This window comes from Rhizopus delemar, genomic scaffold, assembly GCF_000149305.1.
Source record: "Rhizopus delemar RA 99-880 supercont3.3 genomic scaffold, whole genome shotgun sequence".
NCBI lineage: Eukaryota > Fungi > Mucoromycota > Mucoromycetes > Mucorales > Rhizopodaceae > Rhizopus > Rhizopus delemar.
The window spans coordinates 1,970,314-1,995,281 of NW_027137829.1; the positions used below are offsets into that span (position 1 = coordinate 1,970,314).

The 24,968-nt window shown below is 35.8% G+C and overlaps 6 protein-coding genes across 6 annotated transcripts; 5 read left to right on the forward strand and 1 right to left on the reverse strand.

The window, feature by feature from the left end:
- Positions 1-175: 175 nt before the first annotated feature.
- Positions 176-9,881, forward strand: RO3G_04955 (uncharacterized protein; the record flags this gene model as incomplete). Its single annotated transcript, XM_067659545.1, has 24 exons — positions 176-852; positions 915-1,245; positions 1,299-2,340; positions 2,455-2,507; positions 2,621-2,899; positions 2,957-3,175; positions 3,246-3,390; positions 3,448-4,077; positions 4,130-4,666; positions 4,728-5,248; positions 5,308-5,500; positions 5,555-5,581; positions 5,642-5,762; positions 5,829-6,057; positions 6,122-6,460; positions 6,514-6,627; positions 6,691-6,954; positions 7,012-7,730; positions 7,780-8,291; positions 8,345-8,838; positions 8,894-9,136; positions 9,202-9,538; positions 9,602-9,730; positions 9,871-9,881. The coding sequence occupies 24 exons, from the start codon at positions 176-178 to the stop codon at positions 9,879-9,881; spliced, it is 8,166 nt and encodes a 2,721-aa protein (XP_067515646.1).
- Positions 9,882-10,218: 337 nt separating this feature from the next.
- Positions 10,219-12,591, reverse strand: RO3G_04956 (uncharacterized protein; the record flags this gene model as incomplete). Its single annotated transcript, XM_067659546.1, has 5 exons — positions 10,219-11,935; positions 11,990-12,097; positions 12,153-12,363; positions 12,494-12,521; positions 12,571-12,591. The coding sequence occupies 5 exons, from the start codon at positions 12,589-12,591 to the stop codon at positions 10,219-10,221; spliced, it is 2,085 nt and encodes a 694-aa protein (XP_067515647.1).
- Positions 12,592-13,967: 1,376 nt separating this feature from the next.
- RO3G_04957 (uncharacterized protein) lies at positions 13,968-15,422 on the forward strand (the record flags this gene model as incomplete). The annotated part of the gene is made up of 3 exons (XM_067659547.1): positions 13,968-14,417; positions 14,467-15,047; positions 15,104-15,422. The coding sequence occupies 3 exons, from the start codon at positions 13,968-13,970 to the stop codon at positions 15,420-15,422; spliced, it is 1,350 nt and encodes a 449-aa protein (XP_067515648.1).
- A 2,475-nt stretch (positions 15,423-17,897) lies between these two features.
- RO3G_04958 (branched-chain amino acid aminotransferase) lies at positions 17,898-19,137 on the forward strand (the record flags this gene model as incomplete). Its single annotated transcript, XM_067659548.1, has 4 exons — positions 17,898-18,072; positions 18,123-18,139; positions 18,173-18,283; positions 18,343-19,137. 4 exons carry the CDS (start codon positions 17,898-17,900, stop codon positions 19,135-19,137), a joined length of 1,098 nt encoding a protein of 365 aa, XP_067515649.1.
- Positions 19,138-19,479: 342 nt separating this feature from the next.
- Positions 19,480-20,703, forward strand: RO3G_04959 (uncharacterized protein; the record flags this gene model as incomplete). The annotated part of the gene is made up of 4 exons (XM_067659549.1): positions 19,480-19,674; positions 19,855-20,377; positions 20,429-20,473; positions 20,534-20,703. 4 exons carry the CDS (start codon positions 19,480-19,482, stop codon positions 20,701-20,703), a joined length of 933 nt encoding a protein of 310 aa, XP_067515650.1.
- Positions 20,704-22,179: 1,476 nt separating this feature from the next.
- Positions 22,180-23,256, forward strand: RO3G_04960 (uncharacterized protein; the record flags this gene model as incomplete). Its single annotated transcript, XM_067659550.1, has 3 exons — positions 22,180-22,327; positions 22,384-22,911; positions 22,964-23,256. 3 exons carry the CDS (start codon positions 22,180-22,182, stop codon positions 23,254-23,256), a joined length of 969 nt encoding a protein of 322 aa, XP_067515651.1.
- Positions 23,257-24,968: the final 1,712 nt, after the last annotated feature.

The following is a 24,968-nucleotide window of genomic DNA, read 5'->3' on the forward strand; positions in this document are numbered from 1 at the left end:
ATAAAGGGAGAAGTTGTCAGTATTCTTGATTTTAAAGATCAATCAGTAAGTGCGGTGTATACTGGAAAGAATTGATTTTCATTTAACTGCTTGTAGGGACAAATTGTTTATTTGGTACAACGTGAAGGAAATCAAGAGGCTTTATGGGAGGATGAGGCATCTATTGAAGCATCAGATGTACTCTCTGCGTATCAAGAAAAAGTACATCAACAATCAGGTTACTCTTTCCGGGGGGATGAGCAAGGTCGCCCATCACGTGCATCCAAGGGCCCGTGCATTAATGACCCTTAAGAGTGCAGACTATGCTGAAATATTGACGTACAACGATGAAGACGATCACAGAAGTGGCACCAAACGTAAAACATCATCCAATGATGGTGGTACTGGGGTCAAAAAAGGAAAATCTATCGGTAATAGAAAAACCAAGGCAGCTGTCACTTTGGAAACCCAGATGGAAGAAAGAAAAGTAAGAAGGGCTCTAAGAGAAACGATTAGTATTACGGAGGTCATGAAGCAAATCGAGTCTGTTGATAAAAAAGAATGTTGCTTAATGTGTGCTGCTGGATCTTACAAGGAATGTCTTGAGAAAGACGATTTAAAAGGATTTGTGGCAGCATTCGATGATACAGAGCATATACCTGCACCACCCAATGATGATAAATATGAATTGGGAATTCTAAGCTATTCAATCATTCTTGGGAAGGAGGAATTCACAAAGACTATTAAAGAGAAGATGGAAGAATCACATTTGAAATCTGTTAAGCGACCAGAAATCCCTATTAGATATATTCAATATGGTGCTGATACAGGAACAAATTATGGAAGAGGCGCTTATGGACAGATGGCTTTCAGGTAATATTCTACAAATATTCTATTTCTTTTTAAGGTATATAATTACCAATGTTGATAAATAGGCAAGTTCAAGAATCAAGAGGAAATCGACAGGGTGATTCCGCATTTTATCATGGTTCAAACGTTATGTGCGAAGAATACAAACTTCAGCTGGACATTGATTTTCAATTATCTCGCGAAGTGATAAAAGGCTTTATGTCTCACATTACCGAGCCAGTTTTTCAAGAAATGAGTACAATTAACAGCTTTAAGGCAAATATATATGATTCAAGTTATCCCAGGAGTATCTATTATACAATAGAAGCTGGAAGTAGAAAATTGGCTTGCGAACTAATGCAAACTGATTCATACGGAAGAACCACTTTTAATACACTACACGTTGAAACTTTGAAAGTAAGTTCTAAGTTTATAGCCTAATTTGGTTTTCTAAACTATGATCATATCAGTTTGACAATGGCCAGCCTTTGGGATCCTATCGTAAACCTCAAATTTTGAAAAATGCATTTGATGCATATGGAATCACTCCTTTCCACTGTGCTGCTATCAATCCTTCTCGAGTTTATCTCCAAGAGTTCTATGAAACTTTGGATGCTGCCGAAAGATTAACGTCTGATAGTTTTGGACGAACTGTAATATTCTTTGCAGCTGTCAGTGAGACAAGTGATTGTTTAGAATACCTGATTTCTCAAGGCGTCAGTGTGACTCAAATAGATAAATACAAAATGACGCCTCTTATGCAAGCGGCTCGATTTGGCAGAGCACACAACGTTGAGCTTATTATCAAACATTTGTCTGAGAAAAAAGACACCGAAGATTCTTCTGTTATATTTCAGTCTCTTATCCGAAACAAAAGGACTGCTCTCCATTTAGCTGCATCCTTTGGACACGCTGAAACTTGTCGCATCTTGATCCGGTATGGCTTCCCAGTTGATTCTATAGAAAGCTTGGATAAACGCACGGCTTTGATGTATGCTGCTAAGAATGGTCACCTTGAATGTGTTCGTGTTCTGATGGAAGAAGGCAGGGCTGATCCTGAAAAGGGTGACAAGTATTCCAAGAATGCGTTGCATTTGGCCTGTATTGATGGTCGCTTTGATGTAGTCAAATATCTTTTGTCACAGGGAGTAGATGCAGATGCATCTGATAGCTCCGCAAATAGGCCATCACACTATGCTGCCGCCTTTGGTCATCTTAGTATTCTTCATTTACTAATAGGTTATGGTCAAGCTAATCCTGGTTTGAGTAATGTATGGAGAACTACACCTTGTTCCATTGCTAACATTAAGGGTCATGTGGCCATTGTCAAGTATCTATTGGACTTACCTGAACATCATATCAATGTGAACTTTAAAAATGAAGAAGGACGAAGTATGCTCCAGCACACTGTGTCTGAATCTGTTTCAAACAAACATGACCAAGAACTCAATTTAAAAAAAGCTAAACTTCTCCTTCACATGAATGCAGATGTCAATAGTACTGATGTTAATGGTAAGATTATTTGCAATAAGCATACTTTGTAACTAATTGTTTAATCATAATCACAGGCGATAGTTGTCTACACTCGCTCGCTAAAGATACGACATATATAAAATGCCTTGTTAGTTTCTATGAATCATTTTATCCAAAAAAGAGACGGCATGCATATGGGTATGGAAGTAACGCTAATAAGAAAACAAGAGCTTTTGAGAATGATGACCAGGATGGAATCATGTATCATAAAGAGCTTGCTGGAATGCTTGTAGCCTATGGTGCGGATATTGATATACAGAATCAAGAAGGTGAAACACCATTGGCTTCTGCAATGCGATTCAATAATCATTCAATGGTCACATTTTTAATTGAGTCTGGCGCCAAATATTGGAAAGATGTCGACGTAAATGGAAACAACTTTATCCATTATTTCAGTAGGTTCATTGCTTATATCGAGCAATTGCAACCCCATAGAGAAATGGATTGTATTCAAAAAAATAGGTTGCTGGCAGCTGCAGATGCTATGTGGGAAGCTATTGAGAAAAATCAGCCTGCAAATGATGACCTGAAACTGATAGTACATGAACATATGAATAGCCTACATAAAATATTGTCTAATGCATGCAATAAATAGGCTAATACAGTAAATAACAAAGGCTATCCTCCAATTGTCTATGGAATTTGTCACGCTATTCGCATGCAGAAAGAATCTATGGTTCGAGAAAAAGAAATGATTCGCGATATGCTAGGCTATACTCCTCCATACAGCGCAAATTACATGCAAAAACATAATGTTACAGAAGAAGCAGCTCGCAACCTTCCGGTGAATTTGACCTTTTCCTTCGATATTTGGGTAAAATTCGAAACATCTATTTACCTTAGTATGCTGGAAAGATACTTTTCGTTAAACAACTTTATAATAGATTAAATATATGAAGCTTGTATTGTCCAAATTCTCATGCGATATGAATGCTGTTGTAGCTCTTCCCAAAGATTATAAAAAGAACAACCCAAAAGCCAAAAGACATGAATATCCTATACAGACAGGTTATGGCGCTATACACTTAGGTAATGTGCATTACCAATATTTTATTCTTAGTTATTGATTTTTTTATTTAACCTTAGCTGCTCATACTCAATGCTTTGATCTTATTCAGTTCTTATTACAGCATGGTTGTGACGCAAAACTTAAAGTAAATATTGAAGGAATACTTGAAAGCACACCTATGACTATTGCCTATCATAAAAAACGTGACAAATCTCAAGAGCTTCCCAATCGACGATTGGAGACTATAGAAGCACTAAAAAAGAAATTCACTGTCACTAAACCTGATTTTCCTGCTATGCTCCATAAAACAATTGAGATCCTCATACAATATCATGGTTGCCCCTATACAGCCAGAGCAGATTGTGACTCTCCAATTATGAAGGCTACTTCTAACATGGACATTGAAAACCTCAAGAGTATGTGCAAAGCTGCTCCATCTGAAGATGCTCATATAAATTCATTAAATGAGCTCGGACAAACCCCACTTTTGGTCGCTGTTGATAATATCTCAAATCTTATCAAGAAAAAAGAAGCTTTTGATATTGAAATCGTAAAGTTACTTCTGGATGCTGGTGCTGACCCTAACCTTCAGTATGGGGATGGGAACACATTGTTTATGAAAGCGATAAGTACATCTAATGCTCTTTTGGTTCAGACGATACTTGAACACTCAAAGGTGGAATTACAACATCATTTGAAAAATAAGCGTAAGGAGTTTATTAGCAATTTTTGTTATTGTTGTTATAACTTTAAAAATAGAATGTGAAACAGCATTGATTTTATCTTGCTCATTGAATCAAGAAGGAATCGTGGATAGCTATATGAAATATCTAAAAGCCACAGTTTGCTCGTGCCTCCTTCTTCTGAATACATGCGATCTTCAAGGAAACTCTCCATTGTCTTCTGCTGCTCGTAATGGAAACCTTGTAATCGTTCAAGCTTTACTTTCTTTGGGTGCTGATCCTAATTTCTGTAATTATGGTGTATCCTCTCTAACTGAAGCCATCAAAAGCAAAAAAATTGAAGTTGTGCAAGCTCTTTTAGATGCAGGCGCAGATGTCTCATATAGAACATTGGAAGGAAATACTGCTCTACATATTGCTGTTCTAACTGAAAAGCACCAAGTAGTTAAACTCTTGTTAAATCACGGTGCCGATTGTAACTCTGTCAACAACGCTCAAAAAACACCACTCCATTTTGCAATAGAAGCAACAAAAAAGCAAAACAATCGTTCATTCAGAGTCGAAAAATTGTTAATACATGCTGGTGCTCATTTGAATCCAAAGGATAATTTTGGTAACTTTTCTGCAAGAAAATACGGCATTCTAAAAACTTACTGTTTAATTATTCATTACAGGTCGTACACCGCTTCATTATGTCTTCACAAAAATGGATTTTGTGCCTCTGAATCGTCACACTACCATTGTTGCCAAAAAGTTTCGTCAGATTTCGAAAGAACTCAAAGAAAAAAAAGAAATAGAACATGCGTTGGATAAGTTTTCTAACACCTATGTTTTGGATTCCAATTCCTGTACCGATTCTTGGTTGATAGCCGGTAAAGAGAAACAGCTAGAGAAAAAGGCAATCGAAGAAAAGAAGAAACATGATCCTCAAGAAGAAATTGATATGACAAATGAAGAAAAGGAGCGTATTAAGGAATATGAAGGTTGTATCTTTGAGGGTGAATTAGACATCGCCGAAAGATTTGATCCCATTGATATTGTAAAATACCTGCTCAACCATGAAGATATTGACTGCGAGGCACAAGACGAATTTGGAAGAACACCTCTTCATTATGCCGCTTGTGTAGGCGCTTTTAGCTGTACCACCATGCTTATTGACAGAAAGGTCAACGTCAACACCATGGATGCAGACAATGTAAGCCCAGCTTTTATTTTTAGAGAAGTGGTGTCTAATGTGAGATCTTTATCTTATAGAATGGTGCGCTTCAGTTAGCTCTTCAAAATGGTCATGTCGATTATGCTGTTATGCTATGTAACTCTGGAACATCTTTTAAAGAGAAAATTACATTGAAGAACGGCAAAGATATGACAACATTTGGCTACAGTTTATCCAAATCAGTTATAAATTTGGCATACTTGATTATGGAAAGAGGAATAAGCTTACTCGGTAAACAAAAATAAGGAAAATTTTTATGTTTAACCTTATATATTTTTTATACAGAGTCTGTAAGAGACATTCTTGTCAATGGTAAAAGATTTGTTTATGATTAAATTGACTGTATTCGTGCTGATTTGCTTTAATGTTTAGGAAAATTTCATATGGTTGAGCTTTTATTACAATCTGTACAGAATGAGGACCTTTCTGGTGTTCTTCAAGATAAAAGTCAAAATTTATGGCATGTTATCTCTGATTTCACACCATTTGACAGGTATTAAAAGAAGCAATATACGAAAACCTTTATAGTTCATCTAAACTATCTTTGCGATTTATATAGCGAGATATGGCACGAGTATTTGCATGAAATTATTACAAGAATTGCTCCATTAAATCTTGGTATTTACCCAGATAAATTTATGCGGACTCCTTTGCATTATGCAGCAAAACATGGCCAAGCTGACCTATTAAAATACCTGTTGAAATCTGAAAAAATCAACATCTTTGATGAAGATGGCAAATCTGAGCTTTACTATGCTGTTGAGTCTGGGAATGCTGAAAGCGTTAAAGTAATTGTACATCAAAATGTTACTATAGGAAATCTAACCTTTTTCCCTGCTTTTCAATGCATAGATCTTGATTAATTCAGGAGCATCCATTTGTGGACAGAATAAGCCTAAAGATGATTCTATGCTTTTGAAAGCAGTCAAGGCAAACCACATCAATATTGTTCGTCTTCTGTTGAAACATAATGTAGATACTGACGAGGACAGTCACTACAACCGTCCTAATGCTGTCATGACAGCTTGTCAGAACGAAAATATTGATATTCTAAGGCTATTGATAGACGCAAAAGCAAATCTGGATACACCTTCAATGATTGAAAGAAAAGATGAATGCGGCAAGAAGCTCATATCTCTAGTTCATCCTGTATTTGTGGCATCTTTGAAAGATGATGAAAGTATATTCAAGGTAAACCCATAATCAACTTATTTAAAAGAAGAGGCATCTCATTTCATTATCAGCTATTGCTCAAATCGGGTGCCAATCCCAATGTATATGGCCCTAACTGCTATCCAGAACACGGAAGATCCTTATTTATGTTTAATGTGGATAATGGCAAAACTCAAAATCAAGAAGTAAAGTATAAAAACATAATCATTTCAAAGCGCTTTCTCCTATTAATACAACTTCTATGATAGACACTTCTTGAGCATAAAGTAGATTTAAACATGTCAGATGGTCCCAATAACCGAAGCATATTTTATCAATTTTTATTTGCGCAGCTCGTCGAGGAAGAACTTAAGGGTGGAGAAGACAGAAGGATTCAAAACAAGAAGCTTAAGGATTCTGTTTTTAACAAGATGATCCAGGAGTTTGAACCCCAAGTTTCTCTTGTAGATGTAGCTTCTGGTATGACTCCTTTAGAGCTAGCTATCTCTAAAAACAATCTTGTTATAGCTGAAGTAAGAGGAAAAAAAAAAAAAAAAAAAAAAAAAAGCTTATTCATTTTATATATTTAGCGGTTGCTCCTTCTGAATGCTGATCCAAATATTGAAAGCTATCATACTTGTCCACTGCCAGGTTTCATAAGCTTCTTAAACTTGCCACAAACGAAGATACCCTCTATTTTACATGCTATATTGCAGAATAAATTAGATATGGTTATGCTCATTTGTGACAAAACCCAAGTCCCCATTCGTTGGTTGTGGCATGACCATGAAGAACGAAATATGTTATCCTATTTGTTTGGCTGCTTGAATGGTTATTCTTCTGAAAACATGTCGATGCTTGAATATCTTAGGGGTGCAATGGGCGATGACACCTTTCGTATGGCCTTAAACATGGTGGATGGTCAAGGAAACACACCTATCACATATGCATATCAAAGGTCCAATAAGCAGCTTTTTGAATGTTTGACTCGATTGGAACCTACAATCAAAAACATCAATTTAGAAGAAGACCATACTAGCCATGGCGCAGAATATGCAATGGAAGTCGATTCTATTTCTATGCATCAAATAGATGAAGCTGCAAATTTAGAAAGGGAATTTCTTCAAAAAGAGCATGATGCCAAAAAGAAAAAGGATGGAATTAAAGAAAAAGTTGATGCGAAAGCTAAAGTCGACCCATACTCGAAGCTAGAAAAAGTCGGCTACGTAGAGTGTGATGAGGCAGATGAGCCCTATGACATCATGTTGTTAAAAGTAAACATTAATTCATGGAATGAAATTGAATGCTCGTAAGTACATAAATTACATATGGAAGGGTAATATTAATAAAATTTGTAGATCTTATAAAATGAGCATCATCTATAACAAGGTACTTGATCTATATGTTCTCTGGACACGCTGGGGAACATTTGGAGAAGAAGGCCAACATCAACGTACACCCTATTTAACAAAAGAAGAAGCTGTTGCTGAGTTTAAGTCGATCTTTAGATCCAAAACCTCTAATGCTTGGGAGGACCTTTCATTATTTGAAGCGAAGCCTGGGAAATACGATCTACTCAAAGAGTCTAAGCATCCAAAAGATACGCTTTTAAATGATTTTGACTTTATGGCTTCCTCTACACCATCTTGCTTACCATCCGGCGTTTTGAATGTCATGAAACTTATTTGCAACTATCAATATCTATCAAAGGTTTACAAGGATACAATGATCGATATGCCGCTGGGTCAAGTTCCGCAAAAGCGAATTGAAGAAGCCCGCCAACTCTTGATGGAAGCCAAAGATCTCAACAATAAATTGAATGTTGCAAGAAAAAACTACAATGATAAATCGCAAATACAACTAGCCAAATGTAAGCTAAAAAAATGCATCTATTTCTGCATTTCTTACTTTATTTTTTGATAGTATACACTTTCCAACTGGCTCAAAAGCTTATTGAATATTCTCAACTTATGCCAAAAACTAGTGAATCCAAAACTGCCGTGTTTCAACCTAACTCTCGTTATTATAGTACAGCATTTAATTATGACGATGAATTTGAAAAGTTAATGGATTTCAGCTATGTTGGTTTTGCGGCTAATGTAATCCTGGCTGCTAAGCATCATATGAATGAGATTAGTCCCCTAGATTACGCTTATCGTGCTTTGAACTGTTCAATGAAAGAGATAACCAGTAGCGAAACAGAATACAATATGGTTATGTCTTATATGAATTCTACGTCAAAAAATCATGATCTGGTTCACCTTTTTGATGTCCAAAGAGCTGAAGAGCAAACTCGATTCCGTCCCTATGAAAGTTGCCCAAACCGTATGCTGTTATGGCATGGGTCAAGAATTGGTAACATTATGGGTATCTTAAAGCAAGGTCTTCGTGGTGCTCCCAATACAGCCCAGACCAATGTAAGAGATTTTGGCTTAAAATACAGAAATGACTGACTTGTGTAAAATTACATAGGGCGCTATGTTAGGAACAGGCATATATTTTGCTGACAACTTTATGAAGTCATTGGGCTATTGCCATGACAGCTACATGTCTGCCAACTCTCCTTATAAGATCATGCTGCTCTGTGAAGTAGCCCTTGGCCGAATGCAAACCTATAGCAGCTCACAAAAAATAGATTCAGCACCATATGATTCTGTGCAAGCATTAGGTAAGCAAGTACCTAATCCATTCAATACTGTGTTTGATAAGAATGGTGTAAGTTATTTTTTTTTTCTTAAAAAGTCTGTGCAGCAAACGTTAAAAACACAATTTATAAATAGACCCGTATTACATTTGGTCCTTGCGTCGAAAACACTTTTACTGAACAAACAAATGACATTGTACTACATCACAACGAATATATGGTTTATGATGAAAACAGAGTTAGAATTCGTTATCTACTCGTCATCAAAGATTCTTCAAAGTGTGCCCTCTGTTTCTGCCCCATTGATCATAATAACGTCAAACTGAGGGACTGTAAATTTAACAAATACCAATACGACCATTTCAATGAATATGAAAAGGAGTTATTAAAAGCCTATCTTATACATCAACAACAAACTCCAAAAGATATATTTGATTTAGATCTTGACAGTTACATAACTAATGGCCTCTACAGTAAGTGGAAGAAACGCTGCTTCCAAATTCAATCAATAACCCCCCCCTTTTTTTTTACAATAGAGAAAAAATGGAATACGCCTCTTGACGTGAATTTGGATAGCAGAGCATGTAATTCTTGCTCAGAGTATGTTTTGTCCATGATCCTTGAAAACCGTATGACAAGCAACGATTGTTCTGTTGATATTCCTGGTAAATACAAATTAATTTTTTATGGTAATTTGTTATTAAATTTTTATATTTCGCTAGAATCAATACATCAAAGACCATTATGTATTTATGGAAGAGAATGCCGTAATCAAACTGAAGTAGGACATACAAAGAAATATCAGCACTGGCTTAAAGACAAACAAGTTGAAGAAATCCCAACACTTACAAGCGAAGAAATAGACGATGAAGAAGAGGATACCATGGATACTGACGAAGAATAAATCCACTCATTTGCCTCCTTTCAACTTATGCAATAAATATGATTTTGTTTATACACTTTTTTTTATTATTTTATTTTTAGATTTTATTTTTTTTATGCAGGAAAGGCTTCTTGTGTTTGTGGAGGGGCAAGTTTTGTATATGTTTGATTTCGTATCAAAATGGCTTCAAGATCTTGCCTCTTTAGCTTGAAATGTTGAAGAACGCTTCATTAACGCAATGGATTAGTATCTTTCTCTTATTTTTGGGTATTAGTCATTTACCTTTGTTACAATGTCATGAGGAGATACTTTAGAACTTTTTACAGTATTCGTCTGCTTTTTAACCCGCATTGCAGGCTGTGCATCATTGTTTGTCTCGGACTTTTTGTTTATGCTTGCCACAGTAGGTGCCGTTAGCCTATTAATGAAATCCTTTGTTGAAGATGTTCTCTTTTTCTTGGCCTCTGGCTGTTTTGTTTCCTGTTGTTCGGTTTCTGGTTTTGGCTTTTGATTGGTTAGAAGGGCCACTCTGGGTAAATTCTTTGAGGGCTTCGTTGCCTTCTTTTTCACCAAATGCGCTGTTTCCGTACTCTTCTTTTCTTCAGATGCTTTGGTAGGCGAAAGTTTAGCAATGCGGCTTGTGCCTTTTACGTCTTTGAGAAGCTCGCTGGGAATAGGCTTACGATCTACTTTGCTTAACGTGGGCTTTCTTAGATTGATAGATGGCTTGGTGGTATTTTTTATTAAAGGCTGTCGAAGACGAGAGCTTGAGGGTGCAGGCTTTTCCAACGGGACCTTAACACGTCTTCTTTCGTTACCGACCGAGTTGTTGGATGAGGCAGGACTTAATTTGAGTGATTCAGATGTTTTTGTTGATTTATCTTGAAATGATTCGGACGTTTTCGTTGAACTGTCGTTAGATGCTACATTTTGTTGCTCTGAAGAGGTATCTATCAAAGTGTCTGGTGTGGAATCAGAAATGCTTGTCTTTTCTTTAACTTCAGTTATAGAAATCTGCTCTTTAACTTTGTTTGTATCGTTCAGGCGGGAAGAAACCTCCTCTAAAGCTTCCTGTGAGGCATTTATGTCGTCTTTTTTTTCTACACTCATTTCCTTCTCTTCTTCTTCTTTGGTAACAAGCATTTGGCCTTGCTCTTCTTTTTCAATTACGTCGTTTTGTTTTTCTGTAGAAAACACATGTATGACATCAGTGGCACTGGCCACCACTGATTTTTCTTCATTTTTGATATCGGAAATAGATTCTTGCTCTTGCTCCTTGGCCAGGCCACTATGTTGTACAGAATCATCTTTTGAAATACTTGATGTGGCTCCAGAATCGTTGATCTCGACCTCTTCTTTGGCAGTAAGCAGAACTTGTTGTTCTATTTCATCTGAAACACGCTGTTGTACAGAAACATCCGTCGAAATGTTCTGCGTAGCACCGTCTGTCTTTATTTCGTCCTGAGTGACAGGTTCAGACGGCTCTTCTACCTTGGCTGAATTATCTTGTTGTACAGAAACATCATGTGTAGCAGTATCCATGTTTGGCTCTTCCTGGACTGCCGATTCGGATGTTTGTTCTTCTTTAACCTTTCCCGTAACATCTGTCAAAGCAATCTGTACAGGATTATTTGTCTCTTCAATTTTTGCAGAGATAATAGTAGGCTCAGTTGCAGTGTCAGAGATACCTTTCTGCTGTTCAGAAGCGCCTTCTAAAACATTTTGTGCGGTATCCTTCTCCTTAGCAGCAGGGACCGATTGGTTGCACAAGGCTATCTCCCTGGATTGACTGCCTTCGATGACAGGTGATGCAGCAGGAGAAGGAAGAGGATCACTCATCATTTCATTCATCATCTCAGTAGAGCCATTAGAAGAGCTTTGTTTAGGCTGACTAAAAAGTATTTTGATTTCTTTTTGAGCATTTTCTAAAGATTCACTTCCATCGACGGCGTTATAAAAGCGATCTTTACCATATAAGGCACGTAAGCTATAAAAAAAGTTTAAAAAAAAAACAAGGGGGCGGTTAAGAAAAAAGATTTACGATTTAGGCTTCTTCTTCCTTGCTTTGCTGCTATTTTTTGAACCCAATAATTCTGTAAAATCTTTGATTGCATTCTCTTTTTCAATGACTAAAGCACACAGGTCGGAACTATGATCGTTTTTTTAGAAGGAGATTATACACATGTCATTTGATATAAGCTAACCTGCTCACCCATTCAATGAATTCGTTTATGGCAGAATAGTCATTTTGATTACCATACAACTCTCTGGCTTGTTCAATTGTTATTTTAAATATGCTTTCTTGCAATATATTAAATCCTTCTTGCTGGATACGTTGAACAATGGCGTCTTTATGAGACAAAGCGTCAGGTTTGATTATGGCTACCATTGTTTCGCGTGTAGGGTTGATTGTGCCTATCAAATGAATGAATACGCCGCTTTCCGATCCTTTTTTTTTCTATGCCCTTACTTATTCCGGAAACATCTTTTGTAAATAAAAGTGTTTATTTAGCTTTCAAGATAAAATCTGTTTTTTTTTAGTTACCTTTTGACACAATTTGTATTTCTGTCGACTAAGCAAATGAAATAAATAAATTATCTTTATTCGTTTTATTGATTTACCTTGTTCTCAATAACTGTCATAAATAATAATAATAAAAGAAAGAAAGTTAAAAAAGAAAAAAGAAATAAGGAGGAGAAGAAAAAAAAAAGAATAACACAAAAAAGAGGGGTAAAGCAGTCAAAGAATGCAGTTTGACATATTAAAGTGTGACACTATTTATTATAAATGGAAAAGGATGATGAATTGTAGCACAATACAACGAGTTAAACACATATTACCAATAAGATATCTTTTCATTCTATTCATCTTTTTCTTTTACAGCCTAGCTACCACATTTTCTTTTGTTATTCTTGTATAAATCCGTCATGTACCCGGTTGACAATCATCGAAGCTTGCTGTGGTCTTTTTGATCTACTCTAAGGAACATTTGAACTCCCAGACATCACTTTGTAACAGGGAGATGATTAATGAAACTTACTTTTGATCTATTATGCATAAATCCTTTGTCAATCACTTTAATATACCCTTTTTTGTGAATAATATAGAAAGAGTAAACAAAGAGATGAGAGAAAAAGCTCTAGATTGTTTTGTTCTATCAAAATAAAAGTTTCATAAAGCTATTTGTCAGAATAAGACAGGATGAAAACACAAACAAACGAATTTGATTTAACGTGAGCTAATTTGGCCATAACAAACAGTACATTACATTTAAGCTTAATGAATAAGTCATATGCAGTAGAGCCTAAATTCATTATCACCATATTAGGTTCAACTTTAAGTAAAAAAAATACATCTTTTTTTTTTTTTTTTTTTTTTTTTTTTTGAAGAAAATCATAGTTTTGTTCTTAATGAAGAAGCTTATAAATATCATTGGCTCCAACTTGTAATTTCAAACCTCAGCTGAAACATAAACAAGCAAACCAAAGGAAAAAGAAGGAGAAAAGTAAATGAAAGACGATGAACAATGAAGTTTTTTTTTTATTGTTATTATTTTGTTTTATTGCTGTTAGTTAAAGAAATTGAAAAAAATAAGTGATTCAGGTTAAGGTTTAGAGTAAAAAGATAATTATTTAATAAAAAATAATTCATTTATGTCATGAAGGATCGCAAAGCATATATGTTTTGCTCCGTTGCTTTGAATAATAATTGCTATTTCTGGATTAGTCCACTATGATTTTTCGATTTGCTTGAAAAGCTTGATAAATAATTATTTAATTTGGAATCATACAAAATAGGTAAACTGGTCTAAAGAAACAACATGATACAGCTTAATGGTAGTCCAATTTACCGGAAACAGGGATCCTATTGGCGTGGAAAATCATAAAACTTTGTAGTTTTCCTTTTATGGATAAATCAAACCGTTTTTAGGCAAATTCCAATTGATGCTTTCATATAACACAAACAGAACCTACTCTCTTTTTTTTTTTTGTTTAAGTATTATTTTATATATCAAGTCATGAATGAAGAAACCTTGAAAATTATTCGAAATAATGTGATAAACTATCTTGAAAAATGGAAATCGTCTGAAAAGCTAGACGCTACACTTGCTGCCAAACTCGGCTTATCCAGTGTGGCAGCCTATTTTCTGTACAAGACAGTTCTTTACAGGCTCTATCTTCATCCTGCTAACAAGATCCCAGGTCCTCGTGTTGATTGGATCCCTTTCATGGGTAATTTCTTCCAGATCTTGAAAGCAAACACCGATCAATCTCCTTTCATAAAATGGGCAGAACAATACGGCGGTATCTTCACTGTTCATTTTTATTGGAATGAACCTCGTGTGGTTGTAAGCGATGCCAAGCTGGTCAAACAAATTTTAACGAGTCAAATGTATGATTTTGAAAAAGCAGCGTCTAAATCCAAAATTCTTTTAAAGCTAGCGGGCAATGGACTATTAGTAGCTGAGGTAAATAAAGAAGAAGAAAAATAAGTAGGTTAACGATGCCTCCCATTAGGGTCATGCTCATCGTGCTCAGCGTAAGATGTTAAATCCTGCATTCTCTATCCAATCAATTCGTGCCATGGTTCCGTTAATGATTGGCCCTTGTTATACTTTACGCGATCAATGGATTCAAATGATTAGCAACAATCACACAGAATATACAGAAATTGAAGTATCCAGAGGTCTTTCACTAGCTACTCTAGATATTATTGGTATCACAGCTTTTGGCCAAGACTTTGGATCATTGGCGCATTATGGCACAGGTAAAATGAATCGATTGAGTAAGGCTTACTTCAAGCTTTTCTCTCAAGGTATGTCCTTGATGTCATTTTTGACGCTGGCCTTTCCTGTTCTGGGTTTATTACCTACAAAGGAAAATAGAGAGAATGCTGAAATGTTGAGATGGCTAAAAGAGGAAAGCGAGGCTTTGGTTGAGGCTGGTTTACAAAGACATGCAGAAGAAAAGAAATCGGGAAAGGCCAGCCAATACCAGGATTTGTTGGCTCTGATGGTGAATTTGATTGATAAAGATACTGGGAAAGGCTTAACTAAAGAGGAATTAAGACATCAATGCTTGACCTTTTTAGCCGCTGGGTAAGACATCATAAAGATAGTATAGCCATGTAATTGACAATATCATTTGCTCATAGTCATGAAACAACAAGTAATACTTTATGCTGGTGCCTTTGGTTGCTTGCTCAACATCAAGATATCCAAGATAAGCTAAGATCAGAAATACTTGTGCTCTTTAAAGATAACAAAATATCAGACTATAATGCAGTCAATGCCCTTCCTTACCTTGACCATGTATGCTGTGAGACTCTTCGTCTGATTCCCACTGTTCCTCACCCAGTTCGAGTCAGTCGTATGCCTGTTGTTTTAGGGCCTTATGTTTTACCTAAAAATACCTTTTTCTACATCCCACCCGCTATTAGCCATCACTCCAAAGAGATTTGGGGGAGGACGTAAACGAATTTAAACCTTCTCGCTGGGAAAATATGGACCACATGGTCAGCGCTTATGAGTATTTCCCCTTTTTAGCTGGTGGACGTCAATGCATTGGTCAAAAATTTGCTATTGTCGAGCTAAAAATTCTGCTGTCTATCTTAATCAGGGATATTCAGTTCTTTGAAAAACCAGGATTCAAGGTACAAAAAAGGCCACTTATCGTCACACGTCCCGTACCAAATATGACTTTATGGACAAAACGAGTTTCTTATTAATGCTATATTTAATAAAAATGCAAGGTCCCAATGATAATTTTCACTGTTCTTTGTTTCATTTCTTTATTATTTTTGTATCAATAATAAATACTACTAGCAAAGATTATCAACATTTATCCTGGCATTTCTACCATCGTGTAAACAATATATGTATACAAAAATAATTAAAAATTCGACAAAAAAAAAAATATAAAACCATGTGCCTTTTTCAGATTTCTCCAAAAGGTAAAAGGACATTATGAACGGTTCAGAGTTTCCCAAAAAACAGGCAAAAAAAAAAAAAAAAAAAAAAAAAAAAAAACGCAGGGTTGAAGCTCTATTGGCTTTAGCGTTTTTCCCTTTTGATTTTTTTTTTTTTTTTTTTTTTTTGTAGAGGCTAAAAAGCCAGCTTTTATTGTGCCCAACTAGATGAATGAAGTCACGCGTTAGGCAACTGGGAACTTCTTGACTTTGGCTAGACAAAATAAAATGAACTAACTTGGAGATACGCGAGTATTACAATAGTGTATTCAATGCGTTAGATCGCATTGGCACAATCATAAGCAAAATTTGGCTATAGGCAGTGATGGGATCAAATGGAACGTCATCGAATATAAATCGACAGTGTGCCTTCCATATCCCAAGAAAGGCATTGCCGACGATACTGGCATTTTGGATGAATGGAAGTTTCTATCGAGGAAAAGTCAGATTGTAAAGAGCTTGATGAGTAGCGGACAGCTCAGTATCCATAACACCAAAAATCTGACGCAAAATCAAACGCCAGATGGTGAGCTTCTTGAGGTACAAAAAAAAAAGAAAATGTTCAGGATTTTCCATAACATCAGCGGAGGCACACAGACGGCAGGAAGATGCACAAATATCAGGCATCGTCTTGTTAACGACTGCTGTACTAGATAATTTCTGGTGAAGGAGACGAAATCATGGATTATGAACAGACAAAGGAATGTCTATATTCCAGAAGTGTTTCCAAAAGGAGACAGATTTCAAGAAGATTGTGAGACAGGAAATGAATCGAGCTAATGTATCTAAACATTTCATTCAGAAGTATTTTGGCATGATTACAAAAGTAAGTTGATCAATAGCTGACTCTACCAGAGAGTGGCAGAAAGTCATCAAAGGATTGGAAAGCTTCAACCTTGTTCAAAGTTTCGGAGCTTTGAAAAAAAAAAAAAAAAAAAAAAAATGAAGGTCACTTGAAGGGCAAGGACTCAACATCAGTAAAGATGGTTGTTGCAATTCAAGATGCTATTTTCAAACAATCATAGGTTTCGTTTGTTAAATTGCTATGAAGCATAAGTTCCATGTTCCGAAAAAAGCATCTAATAATAAAAGTAAATGAGGCTAGAAAAGAGCAATGTATATATCAATTGCGATCTGGTGATGATAATGCTTATGGGTCGATGAATACCATATTTTGTAATCATAAGCAAATACACTAGTAGGAATGCACATCTTCAGATAGCAAGGAAAGAACTAAGTTGATTTTTATACGAAATGAAGCCGGTTGCTGATAGGTGTGAGAGTAAACAATCGGTATGTCTCCTTCTAGTGAATAAAGTTCATGAACCGGCAAAATGTTCTATAAGAGACGGGAAGAGAAAGTATAATTTTAAGTCTATAAAATGTCAAAGAATAATTTGTGCAAAAATATATGTAAATGTAGCAGAAGGATACCTGTTCTATTACGTTTCTTATCAAAGAGTATAGTTGTATTCATTAACTTTGAGTTTGATGAACTTTATATTTTATTTTTTTCATGCTAAAAATAAAAACTAATTTGCCATGAAACATTTTTCATTTGTATTTTTACCAAAAGAGTGAAATATTACTCTATGTATACATTGATATTTAAGATTGCGCGATATCTATTGACAGGTAATACAATTTTTTTTCCGAGTGCCAGCCTACTGTCTTTTTAATCCGAGTAATCGGAACTATCATACTTTTACCAACTAAAAACAAAAAAAAATCGATATGTAAATGATGATTGGTAAAGACTAGGGTAATTTTGCCTCTATAATAACAATCACAATTGCAATTGGATGAAGTAGGATTGCATTTAATTATCAATTAAATCTTAATGACTAGTCGACGATAGAAATCCTTTATCGGAAAGAATAGGCTTCCCTTATCTATTCTAAAAAATGAAATTATTATTTTTCTAGACTGTAAAAAATATATTTAAAGTCTTTTTCTATTATCGTGAGAAAATACGACAACAATGGATTCATTCAAAACTTTTTATGCAGATCAACTTCAAGTCGAAAGAGCCAAGAGACTTAAGCCACTAGTTCCTGAAGATGAATTAGAATTTGGTAAATATTTCACTGACCATATGATATCAATTGAATGGGATAATAAACATGGTTGGAGTGCTCCCGACATCAAGCCATATGGTAAACTCGAATTAGAACCAAGTGCTGTTGTATTTCATTATGGATTCGAGGCAATAATGAAAACAAAGTAAAATAAAAAAAAATTAACAAAGTCATCTAGTGCTTTGAAGGCATGAAGGCATACAGGGATAAGGATGGACAGATCAGACTGTTTCGCCCAGAGATGAATATGGCAAGGCTAAACAGATCTTCTGCTCGTTTAGGTATGCCTGTAAGTAGATGAAAAGCATTTCTTTAGTCCACTACTTAATCTATTGCTTTTTTTGTTAGACTTTTGAATCAGAAGAGCTTATCAAGGTGATCTCCAAGTACCTTTCTATCGAAGACCGTTGGATTTCTTCAAAGCGTGGTTATTCCCTTTACCTTCGTCCTACTATTATCGGTACACAAAATGCTCTTGGAGTCCGTGTGCCTGACAAAGCTCTCCTGTTTGTCATTGCTTCTCCTGTGGGTCCTTACTTTTCCACTGGATTCAAAGCCGTAAGCCTACTGGCATCTACTGATTATGTCCGTGCATGGCCAAACGGAACGGGTGATTCCAAAGTGGGTGGTAACTACGCGCCTTGCGTTAAGCCGGCTGGTATCGCAGCCGAGAATGGATACCAGCAGAACCTTTGGTTATTCGGAGAAGACGACCAAGTGACAGAAGCAGGTACAATGAACTTTTTCATGTATTGGAAAAACCCTGACAGTGGAGGTCATGAGCTTATAACGCCTCCCCTGAATGGTTTGATTTTGCCTGGTGTAAATCGCGATAGTATCATTCAGCTGGTGAAGACATGGGAGAAAGAGACGGGAATTGTGGTGAAAGAAGAAGAGATTAGGATGAAAGATATCATTCAGGCATCAAAAGAAGGTAGATTGATTGAAATGTTTGGCGCTGGTACCGCATGTATCGTTAGTCCTATTAAATGTATTGGATACAAGGGCCAAGATATTCATATTCCACTTGATCCATCAGAGCCTGAATCTGAAGCTGGTCCCTTAACAAAGAGAATTAACGAAGCCATACTTGATATTCAATATGGCGTTGTCAACCATCCTTTTTCTTACAAAATTCATTAACATCGTATTACATCCAATAGACTCATGAACTGATTTTTATTACAAAATAAAAATAGAGTTGTACACACAATAGGCATTGTTTTATTTCTCACATGAAAAATAATAAGCATTGATTTTATTGTCAACATCTTTATTTCCTTTCCATTTTAATAACTAAAATAAAAGAATGCTTTTTTCTAAAGGGCACAAAATAGGATGCTTTTTTCTAAAAACAGGTGAAAATATGAATTATTAAACAACTACACGTGTTGCATGTGATTGTGGTTTACAACTGTCGTACAAACCTGTTCAACTTATTTCCCTTTTGCTGATTTTCTTCTCTTTTTCTTTTGTCAAAAAAACATGACTATGCAAACTACAAAACAAGACTTGAATGATAAAAGCAAAGAGAATCGGCATCATATTCATTGGGCCCCTTTAAGAGGTATTCCTTTAGAACGACGTCTTCAAACAACAGCTGTGTGTATCTGGATTGTCCTTGCATTTTCTTGCTTTGCCTTCTTTCTCTATCTTTTCACATATATTTTTCTGTGGCCAGTATTGATTCTTTACATTACGTTTCTATATGTCGACAAGGCACCTGAAAATGGAGGAAGGTGTTTTGAAAGAACACGCGATTGGATTCTCTGGAAATATTTTGCAAATTATTTCCCAATAAAATTAATCAAGGCAAGTATTAAACTAGACTTTATAATAAAATAATAAATTATATCTTAGGAAGCAGAATTGGATCCTGAAAAGAACTATCTGTTAGGATATCATCCTCATGGTATTATCTCAATGGGTGCCTTTGCTAACTTTGCCACTGAAGCCACTGGATTTTCTAAGCTATTTCCTGGTATCAAACCTTCTTTATTAACTTTGGCTCAAAACTTTCGAATACCCATTTACCGTGATTTGATCTTGGCTCTCGGCATGGCTTCCGTATCTCGTACTTCATGTGAAAGTATCCTTTCATCTGATCCAGGTCGATCCATTGTGATTGTGATTGGTGGTGCAGCAGAGTCACTCAATGCTCGTCCGGGTTTCAGTGATCTGGTTTTGAAGAAGCGCTTAGGTTTCATTCGCATTGCTATTCGACATGGTTCTCCTTTAGTCCCTGTCTTCTCATTTGGTGAAAATGACTTGTACGATCAATTAGAAAATGATGAAAACAGTAAATTATTCATGATGCAAAAGAAGTTTCAATCTATCGTTGGATGGGCTTTACCTTTATTTCATGCTAGAGGCATTTTTAATTGTAAGTTTCATCTTTTAAAAACAAGTCTATATTTACTCATCATTTTATTAGATGATATCGGAATTGTTCCTTTTAGGCATCAGATTGCTACAGTTGGTAAGTGTGATCAATAAAAAAGAGCAAAAGGTATCATTACTAATACGGTAATACTTTTAGTCGGAAAGCCTATTCCTGTTCCTGTCTTAGAAGATGGACAAACGGAACCTACTAAAGAGCAATTGTTGGCAGTTCAAGACTTGTATATCAAAGAACTACAACGTATTTATGATAAATATAAGGATACTTATGCAGTAGACCGTAAGCAAGACCTTCGTATTGTCAATTAAAACTCATTTTTAAAATAAACTCTGTTCAATAAACATTGATATTCATGGTGCTTTCCGATAAAACATCTAAACAGTTGGACCAACGCAGTCATGTAGCTACCACAGGTACCAGAACATTCTAATAAACTAAATGGCACGCCCTGTTTCCAAGAAGCAAGTATCGCTCGTGCATACAGATTCTAACAATACCACTCACAAAAGTAACGCAAGCAATGTTATTCATTCTAAAGTGTGAAGAGCAGGACGTTCTCCGGGCTGTGTCCTTCTGAACAGGCCCGGTAAATTTGCATCGCCCGTGCAGTTGATGGACTTGACGATTGTAACTGAGTTTTTGCGTTACGCGAGATCAAAAATGCCGTTAATGAGTAGATGAATAGGGAATGGACAAAAAGGATAGGCCAGAATTCTGACCTCCTGGTTGTCCACGATGAATAGGATGGTGTTGTGTGGTTCAATATGTATGATATTGCTTCTAATGTGTAGAGTATTTAAGTGACAGTAAAATTCATATTTCTATAATAAGCAAGATAGATCGATTATGACCAAGTTTGAGTAAAGGAGAGATTACTTGACGAATTAGGTCCGTAGCATTGAATAGACTGACTCATAACTGTTGCCTTACAAGTTGGTCTCTTCATGTCCTATTTCCGACTTTCTGATAAAGTAGATGATTCATCATTCACCGATGATTTCTATTCGTTACCTCAACGGATTAATTACAATCCTAAACCGTTTCGGTTGTCACAAATACCAATATCCCAATCATCATTCTTTTTTTTTTTTTTTTTTTTTTTTTTTTTTTGGAAACTGCCCGTTTTTATAGTATCATCTATTCCGCCGTGAGTTTTTGGTCTGTTGTTTCTCTCAAAATTTGATAACTGTATGACCTCTTTGTATTGTAAATCCAGGTTTACTTTAAGAAATGGAGAGTGTGAATAAATGTTTTCAATTTTTAGTTCATATTTCACTTTTTCTCAAGATAATGTATGCTTGATTTTCTGGTCTTTTTAGCGGTTTCTTTTTGTGTCGACAACACTGATATCTGGACCTTTGCCTACTGTGTTCTCGTAGTTATCTGGCGGATCCACTGAAGATTTGCTATTGACGGACTTTTGTTGATGGAAAACTGATCACTGGTGCTATATCGTAGTTTATCGCCCTCAAAAAGGACAGACTCGACCTTGAAAAGCATTTCGATCCACTATACTTTATTCCTCTCGATTGATATCGCTCTCAGCCATATGATTCCTTCTATATTTGTCAATAAAATAAAACTTGATTTACAGCAGATATTCAAAAGTAAGCACCCAATCAAATTGAATCCGGATGACACAACCAATCATTCCAATGCTTATCTAATCAACTGTCACTGCTTTTTCCTTGCTGAGAAATCAATCTACAGTTTTTTTTCGTCCTTTTTTTTTTTTTTTTTTTTTATTCCACTTTTATTTTATTTAAAAAATCTTACATTAAACAATGACATTAAATACTGGTGATAATGTCTTATTTGTAGCTCCTGCTTCAGTAGATCAATCTTTATATATTCAAACACAAAAGGCAGTTCAAGAACAAGTTGGTTCTTCTGGAAAGGCTGCATTTGAATTGATTGATAGAGTATCTGAAGGTATTGATAACAATAGCCTATATACATCCATTTAATTAATTCTTCTTCTTTTATAGCTCCACTGAATAAATCAGATTATAGTGTTATCTATTCCAACACATTTTCCCCTTCTGTTTCAACTCACACACCTGCCATGCTCTCTCGCTATCTGTCTACTTTGGCAGCAGGCGGACGTTTGTTTTTGGAAGAAGTTGTACTCTTAGTCGACTTGGCCAACACAGTCTGTCCAATTACTCGTAAATCTTCTGATCTTGAGTCAATGCTCAAATTGGCTGGCTTTGTGGACGTTAGAGTCACTGAAGTTCAACCTGTCTCTGATGAAACATTGGCTGCCTACTTTCGTTTGTGGGGAACAACAAAATATGAACAAGGTGTGAGTCGATTGAGTGGTAAATTTGGATTGGCAAAGATTGAGGCCAAGAAACCTGCTTATGAAGTTGGACAAAAGATGACATTAAACTTTAAAAAGAAGAATACCAACAAAAAGGCCGTTTGGGCTTCTGTGGCTGCAGATGATCTTGAAGATGAAGATACATTACTGGATGATGCTGATTTAGTAAAACCAACTAAAGAATCACTTACAAGTAAAACAATGACTATACAATATAAAAATCGTAAATACTTACAATTTATTAGGACCTGATGATTGTGAATTGACAGACGGAAAGAGAAAGGCATGTAAGAATTGTACATGCGGTAGAGCAGAAGAAGAACAAAATCAAGTTGTCTCTTTAGACTTGATGGATACCACAGAAGATGAAATTGTAGAAGTTGATCCTACACCAAAGAAAACAGGTGGCTGCGGTAGTTGTGCTTTGGGCGATGCTTTTAGATGCTCGACTTGTCCTTACTTGGGCATGCCTGCCTTTAATGCTGGTGAAAAAATTACATTAGGAGGCATGTTTGCACAAGATGATATTGAATTCTAAGTTGAACAATAATAAACTTACAGTGCTTGGGTGCCATTTTGCAGTTTAGGACTGACTAATTAGCGAATGTTAATTCCCCAAAAAGTTTAAACACATCCGATTTTTGATTGGTCATAAATACTTTTGTCTTCATTTCTTTAAAAATTAATTTCATGGCCTCTCAATACTTATCAACTAATCCTTCTATTTCGGCTTAGCATTTCTAATTCAGGCACTTGAGATTCACAGTATTTTCTGAAATCAATCAAGGTTTATACGTTGTAAAAATCAATTTTTTTTTCTTACACTCAATTGCATTGTCTTCACTCATTAATAATTCTGTCTTCTCCCTCATAAAAAAATTAATGCTCGTAATTTTGAATAATCAAAAAATTGCAAATAGCTATTCTAACAAATGTATTACCCTTGATAACACTGTTGACCAATCAGTTCACTCCCAATTATACAGTGAATTCATTTTTCGTCAGATCCTTCATATACCTTGGTACCTCCTTCAAACTTTGTGAATATATTATTCCTCTTAAGCTCATCATCACTAATATTAACAAAGTGATAATGACCTTCAACCAGCTTTCTACTGCTGGTATTAATCCCAAAAGTCTTGATCAGCCCACTCGCTATTCGTTTCTATATTCAAATTGTTCGAGCTCAAGTAGAGTATGGAAAGGTCATTGGCGCCTTTAATTCTTTCAGGGTTAATAAACATGAAGACGCCCAGAACAGACGACTTTGCGAAATCTTGGGTGGCTCTTCCCGTTCTTCTATTGATTGATGCTATATCTGGCAAAGCCGCCAGTATGCTAGAGCGTATCAATATCTTACAAGCCCCCTTTCTTTTTCATTCCTAATCTTATCCAACAATACACTCCACGATAAAATCTTTTCGTTTCTTCTACAGCCAAGCAGTCGATCGCAACGATACAAGCTCTCCAGAGCATCCTTATGGTAATGTCATTTGTGGTTTATTGATTCATTCGCCACGAAGCTTTTCAAGAAAACACGCTTGGAATTTTACAAGATAGTCTGATCAAAAGACAAACAGAAAAAGAACACCAAAATTCTTTCTCTCTGCCATCCAGTGCTTTTCTTAAATCCAATCCTCTGGCTGTCAATGCCTCGAGCGAAACAAAGTCGATACGTCTGGTTGCGTCTTGGTTGGCTTTTTGGTGAGCTAGTCTTATCTTCACCGCACTATTCAATTGCTCAATAAGAATCTTGTTACTTATTACCTTGAGACATATCGACGCCTACAAATGACAGAAGCTATGAATAATGCCCTGCCCTTCCTTTTAAACATACTACTTAATCTCAGACCATGTCCTTTTCAACATGCCCCTTCTTGATTTGTTTAGTGGTCTGTTATATGTCATACCCTGCCTAAACTAGGACGTCTTTCTCATAATGATGAATTGTCATCACAATCTCTACAACTAGAGCAAAGACTCTTAATTATCTAAAAGTCCAAATTAGTGTTTTTTTTCAATTACTTTTTATTCTTTTTTATTGAGTTCGGAAGAAACGATGTCTACAAGACACCATATTTCCATTATGATTATTTAAAATGTAAATAAAATTATTATTTAATCATATCTTATTGTCAACACGGACCTATTGAGCGAAAGTTTAAAGTTTGTAATACAACAAATCAAAAGGATCTTGAATGGCATAAATTTGGAAAATTCTTTCACTACTAATTGGGTGGCGTGTAGTGT